Genomic DNA, 19,421 nt, shown 5'->3' on the forward strand with positions numbered 1-19,421 from the left:
AAGTGAGAGGGAGAGAACTTTGGATATTACAGAGGAAAAACTAAAAGGTCCTGCAAGGAAGGCAGGCAAATGGAAGGCTGTGAAAATATTTTTCCCCTTTTCTGTCACAGGTTCCTTATTAGATGTAGAGAAGTCAATGTTCTCTGTGTGGTCCTTAAAGGAGCATTCCCCATCCTTCATGCACTTAATGTGACATCAGCACCCAGCAGTCACGAGGGCAAGTGAGGCAGCAGAGATGATGGAATAATTTTGAGGAGAAAGCAAGGATAATACATTTTCACATGGAAAGGCTGAAGCACTGTACCTGTAGCTCTCCAAGTCTAAACCATAGCTGTGACACTAACTAGTTTCACTAGCAAGAGAGATCAATTCATTACCATTTAGCAGCAGACACAAATACAGTAAAGCATATTTGGGCTGGATTCCATATTCATTACAAAGAATTAACCTCCACACACACCAAACTCTATATCAAATGACAGATGACTTGCTGATCAAGGGAATGTTTTGTGCAAAAAATACTCTCTGGAGAGGACTGAGCTGAATTTTGGAAGGAAACCCACCACACTCAGCCTACATACAAAGCCAGCTAAACTTGCTGTACCAGGCAGAGAAGCTCTGAAAGACATTACATTGACAGAGCTCGTCTATCTGAGCAGATACGGCTGCACCGAGAGCAAAAGCAGGCAGGAGAGAGCTGATAACAGGAGGAGCTATCACCAAGGGACACTGTAACAGCGAGGAGCACATTCAGGGGGCAAAGCCCCAACTCAAGAGACCAGGAACACCGCCCATGAATAAACACCTTGCTTTTTTCAACTCCTACGTTATTAAGACAACAGAACTTCCCACAAAATTAGCTGTAAATGTAACACAACGAACAAGGTATCAGCTGCCAATTTCTCAGCAGAGAAGCAATTTACAAAACTACAACATTCTCCAATAGCTGGAATCAAAACAAGTAACACTCACATCAAGAGTACCTCCTAGTCTTCCAAAGACAAAATCTGGGTCCACATTCTCTTTAAATTAAGGCAGTGCAACATTAGGGACGACAGCAGCTCTTTTAGAACTCAGACAGATAAAAAGCAACGAGCTCAGACCGAACGCGCTCAGCAGAGCGCAGTCTGACGCGGGAACGAACAAGTCCAAGAAAGGGACGGAGGGAGCAGCTGGAGGCTTCCTGGAGAGGAGCTGGGAACTCGCAGCCAGGCAGCTGCGGAGTACCTGGAGAGCCCCGGGAGCCCCGGGAGCCCCGCCGAGCGCCGCCGCTCCGGGGCACGCACCGCAACTTCGGGCCGGACAGAGCTCGGGGCAAGTTCCAACAGCTGCCAAAAGGCTACGAAAATGCACAGAAAAAGCCAAAATGGTTGAGGGCGCGGGGGGGAGAACCCCCAACCCCAAAATGCAAAGCACGGGCGAGTTTCCCTGGCTTTGCAGAGGGGAATCTCGCGCGGGAGGGAGCGGCACAGGTGCGGGATTGACAAAACTAACCCGGCACAGCCTCCCAGCCGGGACCACAGCCCCGGGCAGCGGGGCGCAGGCTGGAGGCGACCGGCACCCTCCCGCACCGGCGGGATGCCGGGACAGCGGGACAGCTCGCCGGGCTCCCGCGGGCTTTGGGAAGGCGGCGGGATGCCCGGGACAGCGGGACAGCTCGCCGGGCTCCCGCGGGCTTTGGGAAGGCGGCGGGATGCCCGGGACAGCGGAGCAGCTCGCCGGGCTCCCGCGGGCTTTGGAAGGCGGAGGGATGCCGGGGACGCTCCCGGCCGGGCCGGGGGCTCCCGCCGCCGCCGCCAGGTGAGCCTGGGCACGGTGCGGCCGGGCGGACCCGCGGTACCGAGGAGCGCCTCGCAGGGACACCTGTCCACCGCCGCCGTGCTTCCAAACTTCTCCCAGAGTTGCAGCCAGCCCGCTTCCCTACCGGCTTTGCAAGGGTCGCGGTACTCCATCGGCTCGTCGGCCGTCTCCGGGTCCCCCAGCGCTAAGGAGGCTGCGGGCGCGGCAGGCAGCAGCAGCAGCAGCAGCAGGGAGAGCAGCAGGCGGCGGAGCGGGGCGGCCCCGCGGCCCATGGCGGCGGAGCGGCGGCGCGGCTGCCCGGGCTGCGGGCACTGCGCCGCGCCGGCGGCCGCGGGGGGCGCCACTCGCGGCGCGCCGGCCAATCAGGGCCGCGCCCGCGCCTCGGCCCCGCCCCCGGCGCGCTCGGAGCGAGCCCCGGGCCGTGGCAGCGCCTGCGGCTGCAGCGGCCGCTGTCAGCCTCGCTGCCCTCCGGCCGTGCTTCAGCGCTCTCGGCCTCGCTGCCCTCCGGCCGTGCTTCAGCGCTCTCGGCCTCGCTGCCCTCCGGCCGTGCTTCAGCGCTCTCGGCCTCGCTGCCCTCCGGCCGTGCTTCAGCGCTCTCGGCCTCGCTGCCCTCCGGCCGTGCTTCAGCGCAGCCGGGAGAATCAACGGTCCACACGGCAGCCGTCAAACCCCCGTGTAAGCGAGGCTGTTGGACCGTGGGTGGGCAGCGATGGGGAAAAAAAACACTCCAAACTAAAGAATGAGAGAAATTAAGAGTGATGGGACTAAACGTCAAGATGTGCATTTATCCCTCTTACCTGCGTTCCGCAGTTGTTTTCAGAGGCAACTAGGCTGTTTCACTGGAAATTTGGGCTTTGGGATGATCCATATACAGCAAAGCCTGGGAAATGAGGAAGGTGGACCACATGCAAGATGCTCAATTGCATCAAAATCTACACCTTGGTATCTGATCTGGTGGCTGTCTGAGCCTGTACAATATCTTGGACAGCTCTAACAGCAGAGCATGGGGTAGCACACTGGAAAGCATCATACTTTTAGTGCTGCTGGCTTGTGGTGCAGGTAGATCACAGAGGCATGATGACTGCTGCTTGCATAGTGACAGGGAAAGGGCAGATGCCAAAGCCCAGCCATCTCACTAGGTGCTGAATCGTCTTACAAATAATCTCACAAAGGCCCGCCAGGCGGTTCCATATGAATGCAACACTGCCTAGCCCAGCCTCTGCTCTGACAAGACGCTAGGCTGAGGCTGGAGCAATATTTACGGGCTGGTCATCTGTGCTTGTGCTGCTCAGCAGACACAGCATCAGGCAGGGGGTACAGCTGCCATCCCCGTGAGCAGGGCAGAGCTGACAGGGCATGAGCTCAGTGGGGTGGATGTGTGTACCACCATCTCCTGGTGCCAAAACTGCTCCTTCAGCTGTGTACTTCCCAGCTCCCACTGCAGGCTCGTCAAGCAGCATTTCCCAATACAGCACGGGCTCCAAGCCCTCCCTTCACTCAGACAGATTTGCCATCCATAAATTTGTCCCTTCTCTTGGAGCCTACAGCAATGAATGATAACTCAGCACAAAAGGGCACAATGTGATTCAGGCATCTCCTCAGCAGCAATGCAGTCTACTGCAAATTGTTCCTGACTGTTGTCCCTGCCACTCACTTAATATTTAAAATTGTCTTCAAACCTTCACAGAAGCCAAAAAGGCTGCATCAAACTCCGACATGAAGGTGATGGTGAACAGCTCTGCTAATCAAACAGTTTCTTACAGCTGGTGCTCAATGAACCCAGGATGATCTAGGTTTCAGGCAAGCTTTCTAGCAGTGAAGCAGGGAAGTCCTAGAGCAGATTGCCATGAAGAACCAGGGAGTTTCCATCACTGTAGGTTTTTGAAGAGTGTAGACAGCAAGCCATCAAGACTAAACTTAATAAGGTATTTCCTGAGTTTTATGCTGCCCATTTACACACTATCTACTTTTACTTTTTCTGTATCAGGTTGCTACTTGCTCTGATTTTGTCAGATGAAAGAGCAATCTAATGGTTATTTTAAAAAGAAAAGCTGATCACCTCTCTTTTAACCACATGGAAACTGCTTGCTGACCTCTTCCAGCATGACAGCTTACACTGGAGATCCTGGCTCCTTGTGCCAGGATCCTCCATTGTGCCAGGAGAACCTCCATTACAGACGTGGATGGATGTAGAAGAGGACATCCTACAGCTTTGAAGGAGGAAGAGAGCAAATTAAAATATGGATCCTTAATTGTGCAATTAGATTGAGTCTGTGAGGGAGTTCAGAGGAGTCTATCACTATTATCCACACCCCAAAAATAACGTTACCCTACTATGGGGAACTCTGGAAGTCTCTAACATGAGAACTGCTCAAACCTCCCAGAAACAGTTCTCATTAACCATGGCACTTTGCAAGTGGCAGCCAAAGCAGTGTGCCCAGAGCAATGGCTGCTACCAGGTGTTTAGGAGATCAGCTCATGTCATCTTGATTGGCAGGGCCACATCAGTGCAACTAAGGAACACAGAAAGCCCTGTGAAAGGATCTTTTTCATCTGAGTTGTTAAAAAGTCAGTGGTCTCACAACATCAGAGCAACTCGTGACACCAGTTAATTATCTGGAAAGAAAACAATCCGTATCCATTGCTGTCAAAGGCAGTCTTTTCCTTTGCAGAACCCTCCCCTGCCCAACACACACAGCCAAAATCCACTGTCCTTTCAAGCCTTGCTGAGCAGGAATGCACACAGCTCTTTCTGAATAGCATCCGTGAGCAAAGCTATGTGTGAGCTACTTAGTGCTGATGGAATATCCTTGCACACAATACGTCCTGAAGCCAAAACACACACAGTTTGCTAGGTCTTCCACAAGACCTGCTTCTTCCCTCTTGCCAGCACTTGGGGTCCACCAGTTCTAACAAAGTGACTGAGGCACCACTCCCTTGGAGCCTGTCCCACTGCTGATTCCACAGCTGCCAAGGCTGCAAAAAACCAAACACACTGAGGTGTTTGCACCACCAGTACAAGGGCAGAGCTCTGGAGAGATGGAGCATGACTCTCTGAACCCAGAGCATTCTCTTTCTTCTTCCCTCTGCATTTCTAGTGCCCCTCACTTCTCCTTAAACTTCTTTCATTGCTTCTTTTCACGGTAGGAAAGAACTGCTGCAGGTGTAGCCCAGGGAGCTGCATCCCTGCCTACAGGCACCATGGGGCCCTCTGCAGAACCTCGCCCTCCCTTTGCTTCACCCCTTCTACAGAGGCTCATTTACCCCTAGATTCATTTACAGGCTTCCTACCCTGACAAAACCTCTCCACTTCCCCCTCCCCCTTTTCCTCTGACTGGTTTATTTCTAGCAGTCTGTTGCTCTCAACTCCTTTATCACTCACAGAACTGACCACACTTGGGATGTCCCTCCTTTCCTGAGCAGTCACAGACAAATCCAGGTGACAAAGTATCAACCCCTGCTCTCCCTTCCTTCCATCACCCATTTGAGTTTCTTGTGCAGTAGATTGGGGGTGGGTAATTTTTTATCAAATTTATTGCATTATCACCCAGGAAATACCTGCATAAGGTTAAATTATTTGCTACCAAAAATGAATCTTTCAAGATGCTGACACACACATGCGTAAATGTCCCAGGGGTTCTGAAATCCACTGTACAGAGATCACTGCAGTCACAGGCACATTCACCTGTGCATTAACTCAATGTATAATTAACAGCCTTGTCCTAACAGGCAGTGACACTTCGAGAAACTGGAAGTAAGCCATGGTTGGAAAATTCCTTTTTGTTCACCAAAGTAGCAGCAGGAAGGATTTGAAGTCACACCACATAAAAAAGCACCAAACATTTTTCCCATCATTAATGCAATCCTCAAACTATGTGAGAAAAACCAAGATACTTATGGGGTAATTTTGAGTTGTATAGGGACAAGCTGTGGGAGGCAGGGAGAGAAAGCTGTCTTATCTGGAAGCATGAATTTTGGCTTGACCACTCTCCCAAACTGAGGCATGTCAAACTGATGTTTCATTACTTCACTTAAAATCCATTTTCAGGGTTCACACAGGAGTCAGTTATGCTTGGAAAGCACTGAGCAAAGCTGGTGGTTTTGGTGATCTCTGCTGCAAGGTTAAAAAGAAGGGCATGGGAACATCTTTGGAAAAGCATCTGCTGTTCAAAATTTGAAGAGCTGAATCCATTGGTTTTTCCAAAGTAGTTTTTGCCATAGGAAAAGTTAGTGGGTTTTTTCCCCTCCTTTTTTGCAGAGGAATAAATCTGGGAAAGTATAAACATATCTCCAATCCTCTGTTAGGAGATGAAGATGGGATAGTTGCATTTCCTTGCTCACAGGCAGGCATCCTTTACAGAGGCTGGACCATATGCTACCTGAGTTAAGGCTGTTTGACAAGTGGGTAGAATTTAATGAATCTCTCAGAAAAGATGTTGCTCCATCAAAAATTGCCTTAAGAGAATTTTCCCCGTTACAGCTTCTGCACAGGATTTCTGTACAGAGAATAACTATAGTAACATCTTCATCCAAATCACAGAGAACATGCAGGTAAGCAACACCTTAAAACAGGTTCATCTTACAAGTCACTCTTTAGATCACTAAAACCAGGAACAGTGATTTCCTTTTTCATTATTTATTTTGCTATACACATAATTTAAAATTATGGTAATTTCAGCTTCAGACAAAAGTGGATGTTTGATCACTTTCTGGTAGTGAGATAAACAGAAAAAAATTCTTAACAAAAATCACCTTTTATCTTGCCAATTAAAATTACACAAAATCAGTCTGCAGAATCCAAATGCAGAACTTAAAATACCATTAGGTATTTCTTCAACATTTTATTATACAGGTCTCCAATTCTTGCAGGTAAATGGGTGCCTGACTCTCTAAAACTGTCACATCTTTTTAAAGCAAACAGCAGGTAATGTTCACTATTCACCTGCTAATGTCTGTCAGGCATTAAGAAAATAAGGCAAATATTTCCACCCCATTCTTGTAGTTACTCCTGTGTATCACAGCAAGAGAAGCCTCACACTATGTTAATTACATAACCTACTTTTCTCAGCCCAGTGAAGTGATGAGACAAGTGATTTGGAATGAAAAAACAGCATAAATTGAAATCTAAAGAATTACATGTCTAGCAGCACAGAAAACCACTGTGCCTTGCTTGGTGTTCTAAGTCTGAACTTCCTGATACAAACCTTTGGAAAATGAGAATGAGCAGCCACAAAAGCTTCCTTGAATTCAGCCTCGTATGATGTTCTCAGCCCTGTTTGGAAGCTGCTCAGAAAAAGTTAATACAGCTCTCAAAACATTTCAGAAACCAAATAAAAGCTTGGGATACACAGGGTTCAGAAAAAAAAACCTCACTGTGGTGTCTAACTGTAGCACATTTTTCTAGGTCGGGCAGCTTGCTGCATGGAACTGCTGGAGACTGGCCTTTCCCAGCCAGATCCAGCACTTCCAGTTAACAGGACTTAGGTCTGAGCTTTGGTGAACGGGAATCTATCTAGGTAAACCATTGCACCATATGGGTAAGCACACCTCACAGTATTAGGAGAACCCTAAAAAAACAGTTCTGTAAAATTAGGTATTTTTGTTAATTGTACATAAACTCCCAATCCTACAAGTGCATGTGTTTTCTGGAATGCTGTAGTCATCCAATGCCAGCTGAAGGATAAGCACAAGCTTGTGAAGGAATGTTTTGGAATGCTCCAAAAGCCCATGGTCCTGAAGGAGATCTATCTAGAACGTAAGGAAAGTTCAAATGGGTTTGGTTTTCATAACAAAACAAACCTCAGCACAGTAAGACCTCCAGAGATATTTGACAAATTGTTCTGTATTGTATTATTAAGAGCTGGTGAGAAAATCAATACATCAATAAGCCAAAAATGCTGGTACCAGGCAATATCACCCCCTTGTTCACAGCAGATATGTCCTTGGTTTTTTGCAAAACCATTGCACTGTTGGCAAATATACTGATGAAAATAAAAATGCTGTAACTGGTACAGGCCTGGGGGCAACGACATTGTTAACAGTGTATCTATTTCAAGGTGTGCCTTACAAATAGGTTAGTCCACCAGATAAAAAAGCCATTTTCTTATCCTTTTCCCAAATGAATTCCTGCCCTTTAAAGTGATTCTCTCCAAGAACTACACAAAGCCTTCCAGATTCATGGGTCCTCCCATCATTTTTACAATTTCCCTGCACAAGCCAAACCCCCAAAACTGGAAGAAAAATTTCAGAACCACTGAATGAAAATACTGAAAGTAAGGAAGAACCCCTTTCCTGAACTGAAAACACGCTCCTGGATAAAAGCACACCTCTTGCAGAATGCACACGGAGATGTCTCCTCTGCAAGTTTCGAGAATTTTCTCACTGATGCCATTTAGCAGAATGAAAATGTTCCCTTGAAAGGCTTTGGAAAACAAAGGGCACCAAAACTTTTTTTTTTTAAAATGAGATATGATGCTCCTGAAGAACACAAGCCATAAACACACTGCTCCAACATTTCCAAGTGTGGCTTTATTCCAACAGAAGTCCAACAACAGCAGGGGCTTTTGTGACTTCAAGGCTAACCCTGGTATGAGACACTGACTTTAGATGGCAGCAGTGCTAACAGCTATTGCAAGGCTGCTCTGCCATAATGCATTAACCTGAAAAAGATCCAAGGGATCCAAACCTGGAATTCTTCATCAATCTACAGTTCCAACAGGCTTGAAATGAACCATAAGCTGCAGAGTCAAGAATTCATTCAAGAAAACAGGAACCCTAAACTCCAGCTCCAACCATTCAGTTTACTTGTCTGCCTGGAGAGGAAACTTGTCTTTTCCTGAGCTCATGCTTTCCAGACACATTCCAATGGAGAAATTCCTGAAGCACTCACAATTACAGAATTTTGCTCTCTTCAGTGAAATTGTGTATATATACTTCCTTGGGCAAATTTGGCTGGATACTGCTGATGTTGAAGTTAGAGCAAAATGTAATTTTCTTATTTGTGTTAGCTCTGCAGTAATGATAGTGATAAGAACGTGCTATCACTTCTACTGTTTCAGTACCAGAAATGTAAAAAGTGTTAGTGTTTTGGGTTTGTTTTTTTAATCTGAAACTTGTGAAAGAAATACACCTAGGACTATTCTACAATAAACAATTTTTGTGCCCTTTATACACTTTGGAGAGGAATTAATAGACACTGTGGCTTCAAAACATTCAGACATAAAAAAGAGCATAATGTAATGATTATTTACAGTCTCCATTCCCTCCAATCCAGCATTCATATATTTTCATATATTAATTACAAGAGGGACTTTCTATGTTGCATTCTGCCTCAACTGAAAATATTTATAATTGTATTTACCTAAAACATTTGATCAAGACTGGCTATTGCTTAGGCAACTATTTCTCCAAATTTCTGGCCCCTGTGCCACCAAGAAGTGGGATGAAAAGCACTGAGCAGCTAACTGGAGAGTTATCAAAAAGCCTGAATTCAAGAACCAGAAACTCTTAAGAAACAACCATGGTAAGAGGAGTATTGTCTGTAAGATCTTTATTTCTTCCATAAAAGAGGAAGGACTACATCATCTAAGCAGAGAGCTTCCAATTTCTATTAAGCAAGATGGTTCAAGCTATACCCACATTTTTGGGGAGGAGGGCAAGAAGGGGGAAGGGAAGCAAACAGCCTTGCCCCAAACAGCAACCATAAAGACAAGCTGTTGAAAACTGGTCACATTTTGCACTCCTTCAGAAACCAAAAGGGAGAAAACAAAGCAAACTCCCAACTTACGTGCTAGAGTGGCTGTATAAAAATGTCAATTATTTCAACAAACACAGTACTTCTCCAGAGGAACCTGCTTGCAGAAACAAAAGCAATGCCTGTGCAGTAAGTATCTTTCCAATGTCACTTTAGAAGATATACAATCCTGTCTGGATATGCAAAAGCCAGTAATACCAGAGGATAGAAAAAGCAAGTAGGCAACCCACCATCCTGTGGCATTAAAAAGCGATTAAATGAAATTCACAAACGGTTTAGTGAAGTTTCTGATAGACTAATCACATAGCAGGGCTCTAAACAGAGAACCAGACCCATTATCATAACATTCCCTTTGAAAAAACTTTTATCTTGGCAGAGTACTTAATGTATTTGTTATGTGGAGATAATGGCTTCTCACTTCAGAATTAGAAGGAAAAGAGGGCTTTCCACAGCTGTATGCACTAGCAAGCACTCGTACAAAATCCATTCTTTGCTTTAAGTCTCCATGTTTTGGAACAAAGATGAACTAACTGTTGACCCAGTTTATAAGCTCATCTTAAAAGTGGCCTGTACTTCAAAACAAAGCAAACAAAAAATATTCTATTTAGCAGCAGAGTGTTCACCTACAGACATCAATGATTCACTTGAAGCAAAACTTAATTATTTTCTGACAGACTGATTAAAATTGGCCAGGAAAAGCAGAGCTGAGAGCTCAAATATTTTTCAGAAACCATATGCAGCAAGGATGCACTGCTTCCTACTATTGCCTACCTGTACAGTTCACCCAAGCTAAATATGGATGTTTCTCATTGTGGCTACTGCATTATCCTTACTTTTTATATAGAAACAGTACAGTGCTCATCAACACAAATATTTGGCTCATTTTTTAAATTCAGTAAGTTTCCTTATACATGGCAGGTGCTCTATTTCAGACAGCCACACTGATGAAAACATTCCTACATGGCAGATGTCTAAAAAAAACACCCATTAAAAAATCAAGCCCAGTGGCTCTCAAATCTGTCACAAACACATTCAGGATATTTCTAACTAAATACAGTGCATAATTAACAGTCATCTTAGAAAGACTTAACCTTTATTTTCCCATTTATTTCAGTCCACACTTACCCCCACTTTTCCCAGTACACTGGCTGCATCACAAAACACTTCGCCACAGCCAAGAAGAATCTTTTTGGGTTGGTCATTCACTTTGGAGTTGTATTATACAATACAGTTGTAAGCAAATTCTGAATTCAAAGCAGGGGGGGTTGATAGATGAAAACCACACTAATATTGTATACAGAAACTGGTGCTCAGCAGAATTGCCTTTTCAAACATTCTCAATTGCAAACTCATCTATTTTCACAATCAAAACATTTTGTCTGAAAAGTTTATTTTAGTTCTCTGAACACTCTAAAGCAACTGTGCTTTTGATGTTACAAAAGTGTTCAGATAGGATTAACAAAAATTAAAATGTTCTAAATTACAAATTTAATTCCTGTAAGAGCTTGAGAAATAGAACAGAAAAGCATGACATACACACATTGTGAAGAAACCCCAACTTTTCATGCAATGGCAGGCAAGATGTAAAAAGCCACCCGAATTCACACATTTTTACACCGAATCATCAGAAAAAGTACTCTGTAGTAAATCTGTACATCCAAATACATTTGGGATCTACACCTAAGTTACATTATTTAATGTTATATACACTTATTACCCCTTGTATGATGTCTAAAGAAAAATCTTCATTCAACCCAAACCCAAAAAAAAAAATGCAAGACTAACTTGGAAAAAAGGAGAATCACTTTAGACATTCAATTAAAATGTTGGTTTTGTTTTAATCTAGACCTCAGAGTGTTTATTAAAAAACAAACAATCCTCTTCATTTAACATTTTGCTTTCTAACTGTACAGTAAATTGCATTGCAGAGAACACATCCCGTCTTCAGACTGTATTTTCTTTGGATGGATTTAAGATGTAGCTGGATATTACTTTAAAGATAAATAAAGGGAAGTTGGTCCAACTAGAGCAATAGCTGATATATTACATGCATATGGGAGTTTTATATATGTTTAAATTATTTTTTAAACAAATGAGTGTAGGGTAGTTGATATTGCAAATAAACCAAAAAGCACCTGGAGTTGAAAATACAAAACATACCTCCTATTCTGGCAATGGCAGTAAAAATCAGAAGAGTAATCTTTCTGGAACAGCATTTTTCATAATTTAGAAATGTTGAGTACCAGGAAGACTACTAATCAAGTAGTTTTAGCAGCCAAGTTTCCCTCTTTGTATTGAATGGAACAAATGCTTTAAACAAACTGTTTGTCCTCTTCACTGAAGAGAGCTAGTCTATTCATCTTTAATGAGCTAGGTTTTTTTATTTTTTGATGTTGGTTTTTTGGGGGGGAAAGATTAGCCACATACTGTAGTAATGCCTACTGCATATAATCCAAGCATTTGCTGTGAACAGTTGGAGAAAGCAGTCAGTAAGAACCTAGGATCAATGAAATAGATGTTACTTTAAGCCATCCACGAAATGGAGACCCATACAGTGCCCAGTGTTAAAACCCAAATCTCTTCTCGCGCTTTTTGCTGTGCAAATTCATCCCCAGGAAAACAGGAGCTGATCCATAGTTCAATTTTCTTATTTCCTTAGTCAATTTTCACATTAGTGTAGATTTTACGAACAAAGGCACTTGTTCCCATGTAACCAATAGCTCCTGCAAAAGAAACCAAAAACATTGAATATGTTAGAGAGCTGATCATCAGAACAAAGCAGCGGTATAAACCACACACACTTAAACAGAGAAAGTCACATACAGCACATACTCTGCAGACAGAAACTTCTCTACCTTCAACACTTGTTCTCAAACTCTAATTATCCATGTTCCCCCAAAATGGCTGACAGGAACTTCCCCTGTCTAGCAATCTAAATCCATTAAGCCATCTTACCAAGAGGCCATGCTCACTTGCCCTTGATAAATATAGCAGCCCCCCTACTGCTGCCAATAATCAAGTCCATTTTTTCTGAGCAGAGGGTAAAAAACATACAATCACCCACTCCACAGGGAAGGTGGATGGGAGGGCAGGTTTTTATTATAAGTTACATGCCTTCTGGATGAGTGTTTTATTGGCAGATGGCTTCTTCCCTCCCACAAAGCACAAATAATAATAGATCCCCATCCCAGGAGTCTTACACTCCAAGGAGGTCTCTACAAAGACATTAACAAGTAGCAGTTAGTAGTTCAAGAAATTGCAACCTGTGGTTTTCAAATTAGTAAGAGTCATGAGCAAAGTATGCATTGTCACAGCAGTAATAAAAGAACAGGTCACTGAGTTTTTCACAGGGGCAACAATTTATGCTAAACCCAAAATACTGCAGTATTAAGGACATCCAGAAAAATTAAAGAGATGTACTGGACTAAGGCCTCCTCTCAGAAGGAGATTGAGCAACCCTCCTGGTCAAACCCAGAACCTCAGGTTTGCCAGGCTCAGTAAATGCTGTGGTCTTACAACATCAGCAGGGAATGTCTTCATCTCTTCCAAGCAAAATGAGAGTAAGTCAATTTGGCTAATCGTCATGTTTGAAGTGAAGTTGAAAATCAGGCAAGAATTAGAGACAACTGCTGTTTGACTGCCAATACAGTCATATTTTACAGAATGGATAGAGAAGTCAGGATCTGTAAATCAGTACAGAGAACTCCTAACATTAAATGCTTGGATGCTTGGTAAAGAACACTCTTATTAACAGAAAAGATATTTTTCCTTCCTTGAAGAAGCAAAGAAAAGCCGAGAACAAAGCATTGCAGTGAATTAGGATGCACCAGAACTGCAGAAGACGTGTTAAATATAGAAGTCTAACCCATGCTAAAATTTTTAAGCCAAACTTTCCAGTAAAAATATCAAGTGGTCATTTTGCCTTTACATATTAAGTCTGTACAGACCTGCAGCTGGCATTGCTGACTATGGAATTACTCAGATTCTGAAGACTTCTTTAAATCCTGGAGACTGATACGATAGTTTATGAAGTCAGCCATTAAGCTGCCACAAAGTTTTGATTTTTAGACCCTCAAAAGCCCAACATTTATACCCAGTCAAGAAATCTGCACTAGGCAAAACAAAATAAATAATAATAAATCATTCCAACGTTTTTGAAGCGTAAGGAGCTTGTGGATTCAGCTTCCGTACAGGACAGAATTCCAAGTTGTATAAATATCATGGCAACCATTCCACTGGCCAGCAAACAAGGGATTTGCATTACTAACTTGGGCAAAGTAGAGTTCCATTAAAACAAGTACAGCACACACAAGATCAGGTTGCTGCCTGCAAGCAGGCTGAGGATGCAGCAGAAGGAAGGCCTGACTGTTCAAGGAGAGACCAGTGCAGACTTGGACAGACCCAAGGGCGGGCTGTGAAGAAGTGATGAGAGCTTGGAGTTACACAGAAGCACATGCAGATTTTTCTGCAGCTCGTCAAGAAATTAATCTTCTGTCTTATGAAGTAAATGAACAAAATAATGGCACTGGACTCCTGCTTTAAGACTTGCCAAGCTTTTCCTGTTAAAGCAAATTGTCAAAAGATCCAATGCCCATTTCCATTGCCACACTGAGATACATTCCAGAACTTGTTCTTTAAGAGTTCCTCTAGTGATGTGATGCCAGGTATCACAGAGATTTGAGAGAACAAAGCATTAACTGTGTTTCACTTGGGATCTAGAGAATGCAGGAGGTGGAAGTGAGGGGGAGGAGTAGAGTAGCAGTCACATGAGACCACAAGCTCTCATGCCCATAAACAAATCATAGCCTATTCTGAATCAGAGAGGTGCCTTAGCCCTGAAGGCCATTAATGACCAATACCCAAGGCAGGGGGTTAAGCCTCAAGGCTACTTCACAGGCATTGAATAAAACATGGGGCAGGGAGGCAGAAACCCTGGGCAATAAGGACTAAAGAACAACCTCCTGATTCAAATGCAAGGCAGCTGGCTCATCTGAATAAAAAAAAAACAGAGTAAAGGAAAATATTTTTTTTTTATTAAACACCTTGCTAGATGATGTTTATAACCTGGTTATGCCTATTTAGGTTCAGCAGAAATAGACTGCAAGCGTATTTCAGCAGAACAATAAGCTTTTAAATAAAGAGAAAAATCTAGATACTGAGGAAGAACAACCACAAAGCAAAAAGAGATTAATTCCCATCTAGTACTTCAAACCAATTACTACAGCTGTGACTTTGTAAGCACCAAATTGTTTTAAAAGCTCTTTCAGTATACTTAAACACAGAAGTGTGGTATTGCAAGAGGCCTTTCTATGTTATGTAGCCCCTAAGCCTTCCACTAAGTTGGGAAAATGAGTCTTAACCTTTTCTGCCACTGAGAGGGAAACATGAGGAGCTCAAAAGGTTTGGAAATTCTCACGGGCTCCCTACTGTCAGCTCCCAGAACTGAGATGCTCTGCAGAGAGCAGCAAACTTTGTGGATCAAAGCATCCCACTACATGTGGGATTGAGTTCACTAGGCATTGTCAAGGGCATTAAACCCAGAGCTGGATGATCCATTCCTACAGAGAGTTTCCTTTGGGCCCTGACTAGTTCATCTCACATCCAACTGTGATACCCAACACGCCCACCCATGTGAGCCTCCAATGAACAGCTCCACACACTTTTCACAGACCTACAGTCAGTAGCACACACACTGCACAATTCTTTAACACAAATGTTTTTGTTAGACCTCAATGGCTGCAAGTTCCCTACACAAATGCTTTTTGACAGGGGGGATTTTTTTTCTCCACTCCACACGCTGAAAATGGCACTTCTCAGTAAAAAGGAATCTCACGGCTTCTCTTCCAACACATTTAAAAAGACAAAAAGAAATCTCAATAGAGCTGTGGAAATAAAGGTTAGTGTGCTAAAGTAGTTTCTGGTTTTGAAAAATTTGGATTTTATGCTAATATCTCATCAAAGAGTGTCCTACCATGAGAAGAAATCATCTGACAATCTTCCTTTTTTGTGTTTTAAAACACATTTTAATTACAGGAACTGGTGGGCAAGCTTGGCTTCTGCATCACAGACATTTTAATCAATACTGGCCTGAGCACTTTTGAAAGAAAACATTAGAGCTGAAAAGTATAAGCCTATTAAAGAAAAAAAAATGGCTGCAAGACTACCAAAACAGCAGGGAAGTCTTGTAATGTGCCAAGAACCTGATGAAGCAAAATTACATTGTATGAGAGAAAAGGGGAACAGGTACTCAGCTGTTAAATGATGAATTCCCTTCCATTTTTTATAAAGCATTCTGATATTACCCACCTTCTTGAGATATAGAAAATATATACTTTACAGAAATAAGTTCCTGTAAGATATCTCGTGTCTCAAATATAACTCGAAGAAATCTTCCCACTAGCTATAGGACTATTCATTCACTGCTAAGAAGTATTAAATTAAGATCACTCACCAAAAAACCAACATTACAGAAAAATGCAAAAGAATCAAGACGCGCTTGCTGAAGGTCATAAAGGAAATTATAAAGTTAACATGTGAACAAGTTTTTGGCTTTAACAGATATCCTCCCTGCCATGAACTTTATTTTTGTCTACACATCTGTCAAAACAGTATCTTAAAAAACAATGAAATCCAGCTGCACTCAGGAGCACCCTGCACTCTCCTCACCTGTGAATATTGCAATACTTATTTCTCAAATATTATCCTCAAGCTCTCAGTCCTCTGTTCTGCTCACCCTCATATATACATGCCACAAAATGCACATGGTCCTGTCATCACTATGGTGCTATCATTGATGCTTCAATGGGTGCACCTAGCTCCTGGTCTTGGGTGACGGCAAAAAATCGAAAGCAGAATGCTAGCATGGTCTCAACTTCATTTGGAATTTATTTTGAAGGATTTCTTGCCAAATAGTGAGTCTTTTAAGCTTGCACAGAGGGTGAAATTCCTTGAACAGTACATAATTTATCTTCCTATCAGAAGACACAATCCACAGGAATCTCCTATACAAGGCAGGAACCAAGTATAAGCAGAAAACTCTTCAGATTTTTCTTGAAGACTTTTTGAGCAGATCTTGCAGACATACACATTCCACCACCAAAACCACACACCAAAGTCAGAAATATGAGTCTGAAAAAATTTGTCAGAAAACCTTCAAAATATCTGGAACTTACCACACATTATTCCCAGAGCTGTACTAAATACTGCCATATAACCAAAGTAAAATGATGTTTGAAACAAGCCATACATCCTGAAAAAGAAAGACAGAAATTGATGCTAGGCGTTTCCCCTGGTTTTTATCAATAAAACTGATTTGGCAATACAGTAATCTGATATTCAAGTAAGAAAACCATCACTTACTTTGTCTTGAAAAAGTAGTAGTAAAAGGAGTACATGTAAACATAAATCGCAGTTGATGCCGCAGAAAGAAAGCTTGTCCATTGCCTGAAAGTAAACACACATGTCCATCATACAACCAGCCAAAAGGCTCCCCAGGAAGATGCACAATGCACTTGGAAGAGACCCATCTAGACTGAAGAAACACTACTCTTCTACAAAAGTCTCACAATCTGGTTAACTGTGAAAACAGTGCAACACTTACCACCTGTAATCCTCTGCATTTAGCAGGAAATACGTACAAACGATGGTCACACAAACTGTCACAATGCAGAGGATAACCAGAACCAGCATCATAAAGCCATAAACATAGTAGATCTTGTAAGCCCAGAATGAAGTAAAAATGAAGTACCTGAAGAAAGTAAACAAAATATCCAGATGATATTGTAATTTAACTTAAATTGTAATTTTTCATCAAACTGGGAAACAGCTGAGGTACTCACATTTCAATAAAAATTGATCCAAAAGGGAGGATTCCACCTAGGCAAACAATAACAGCTGGTTCCATGAACCTGAAAGATATGAGAATTAGTTTAGGGACAACTGAAATTTTTCATTTATAAACATATTAAGACCAGATTATTAATATAGCACAGAAGACTGTTTAAAAGGCACGCTAACAAGAACATTTCTGTCTCATACCAGCAGATTAGAAAGATTCCCTCAAAAATATCACATGTATGGATAAAACAAGAAGTTACTCTTGGGGAAAGCTGAAACAAAACATGAGGCTCATGCCTATCACCTACAGCCATAACATTAGACTTCTAACCAGCCTTAAGGCCACAGAAAGAATATTTCTTGACAAAAAAGGCCTAAGCAACCAAGATCCATGACATCCACTAGCCCTGCATGAAGGCAGTGAAAACACAGTACTATTGATGGCTACAGATACAGCAAAAAGTGCAAGCAAAATTTCACAGGATAATGGTTATATAAATAAGAACCAGTGTTCATTTTAATGCTATACTGAGTCGTGAACATATAGTTAAAAATTAATACCCAGCTACCTGTAGAAGACACTGTCACTAAAAGGTGACCTCTCTGTAGCACTTGCAATGTTGCTGAATCCAGCTAGTAACCAGTGATTTCATTTGCAGCTTCTTTTATTATTTATGGGGAGACTTGTCTAAGCTGATGCTGTGTTACTTCATCATTGTCAAGAGAAGTATTTTTAACTGTCATGCTGATCCAGAAAAACCCATCAGATTTCCAAGATACCAGTCACAATATAAATTAAATTCTAACATCTGAGCTGCACAACCCACCACTAACAAGAGACTCAGTATGCAGCACTTCTTGGACATTACAGGCTTCCATGTTTCAGTGCCCCTCTCACTTCGTCTGTTCCATTCCTCTGAACAGGGAAAGCAAGAAAAGTCTATTAAAAAAATCCTCTGAGGATATTTTAATTTCCGTAGCTTGCTGCTTTCACCTCAGAATTAAATTAATAGGAAAAAGTGATTGCATTCATAATTTTCCAAAAATGTAAGTATACTTTTTGAGACTAGGCACCATTCTGCATTCACGTCAAAACTTATAAAGCCTTCTTCACAGTTCAAACCATATATCTGTAATATTTTAGGCTCTGTGCCATCAACAAAAGTACAAAACTGGGAACAGCATTGCAAGCTTCTCCCCACCATAACCCTGCAAATATGTCTCAGCTTGTGTTACGAGACCATTAATCAGAACAGTTCTGCCTCCAAGGCACACTCAATCCTAAACCTGTAAGAGGCATTAACTGGAGAGGTTTTAGTGTCAATATATCTATACAAGAACTGAGTTAGCACACCCCCTCTCCACAGAGACTAAAGAGCATTTCAGGCAAAATGTGAATCAATGATCCAGGAGTGTAAAATCTGCCACAACTATTAACCATGGTGTTTTAATTAAAAAGAAAAATCATATTAGGAAAATGTCAGTTGAGTGGTCTTCTAGGCATAACTCAATTTAAATTAAAAGGAATTATTCCATTAAAGCTGAAGACCAGAAAAGCCATTTTAAATGTATTGAAGTGAATATTTCTAGTTAACATTATGCTTGTCTTTACCATTTCTTCTCTGGTATAGGACGAGGCACTGCATTAACACGACATGGAAAATTAGGCTGTCCTGACAGATTTCGGCCAAGAATAGTCCCAACAAGGTTCAATGGAAGGATGACAAAGAAACAAATACAGCACACTGCCACCTGCAAGCAAAAATTTACAGTTGCAATTAAAAAAACAGGTCTAAGACAACAATAGAAGATAATCAACCAATATTAGTCCTTAGTAGTTAATGCTGTAGAATCATACTAATACTTATGAAGCATTAGTCACCATATATTTTATCAAATAGAAGCATTTTTTCCCTTAGAAACTTTCTAATGAACATTATTAAGTATATTTTCATCCATCAGTTGAGAGAAAAGAACCATTACAGACTGCTTTACTGTTTCCACCTAATCATTATACTCAATACATTGCACA

The 19,421-nt window shown here is 42.3% G+C and overlaps 2 protein-coding genes across 4 annotated transcripts in view; both read right to left on the minus strand.

The window, feature by feature from the left end:
• TLL2 (tolloid like 2) overlaps positions 1-2,111 on the minus strand; it is an 83,835-nt gene extending 81,724 nt beyond the window's left edge. For both annotated transcript variants that reach the window (XM_064430594.1, XM_064430592.1), the window contains exon 1: positions 1,925-2,111. In XM_064430594.1, coding sequence (XP_064286664.1) covers positions 1,925-2,072 — 148 coding nt within the window. In that variant the 5' untranslated portion in view covers positions 2,073-2,111. The remainder of the gene's footprint in view (positions 1-1,924) is intronic.
• An 8,516-nt stretch (positions 2,112-10,627) lies between these two features.
• Positions 10,628-19,421, minus strand: part of TM9SF3 (transmembrane 9 superfamily member 3) — a 44,243-nt gene continuing 35,449 nt past the window's right edge. For both annotated transcript variants that reach the window (XM_064430605.1, XM_064430604.1), the window contains exons 10-15: positions 19,002-19,141; positions 17,392-17,460; positions 17,154-17,300; positions 16,913-16,996; positions 16,726-16,802; positions 10,628-12,276 (exon numbers count right to left, since the gene is read on the minus strand). In XM_064430605.1, the coding sequence (XP_064286675.1) occupies positions 12,209-12,276; positions 16,726-16,802; positions 16,913-16,996; positions 17,154-17,300; positions 17,392-17,460; positions 19,002-19,141 (585 nt within the window). In that variant the 3' untranslated portion in view covers positions 10,628-12,208. The remainder of the gene's footprint in view (positions 12,277-16,725; positions 16,803-16,912; positions 16,997-17,153; positions 17,301-17,391; positions 17,461-19,001; positions 19,142-19,421) is intronic.

Source organism: Passer domesticus, chromosome 8 (assembly GCF_036417665.1).
Source record: "Passer domesticus isolate bPasDom1 chromosome 8, bPasDom1.hap1, whole genome shotgun sequence".
Lineage (NCBI taxonomy): Eukaryota > Metazoa > Chordata > Aves > Passeriformes > Passeridae > Passer > Passer domesticus.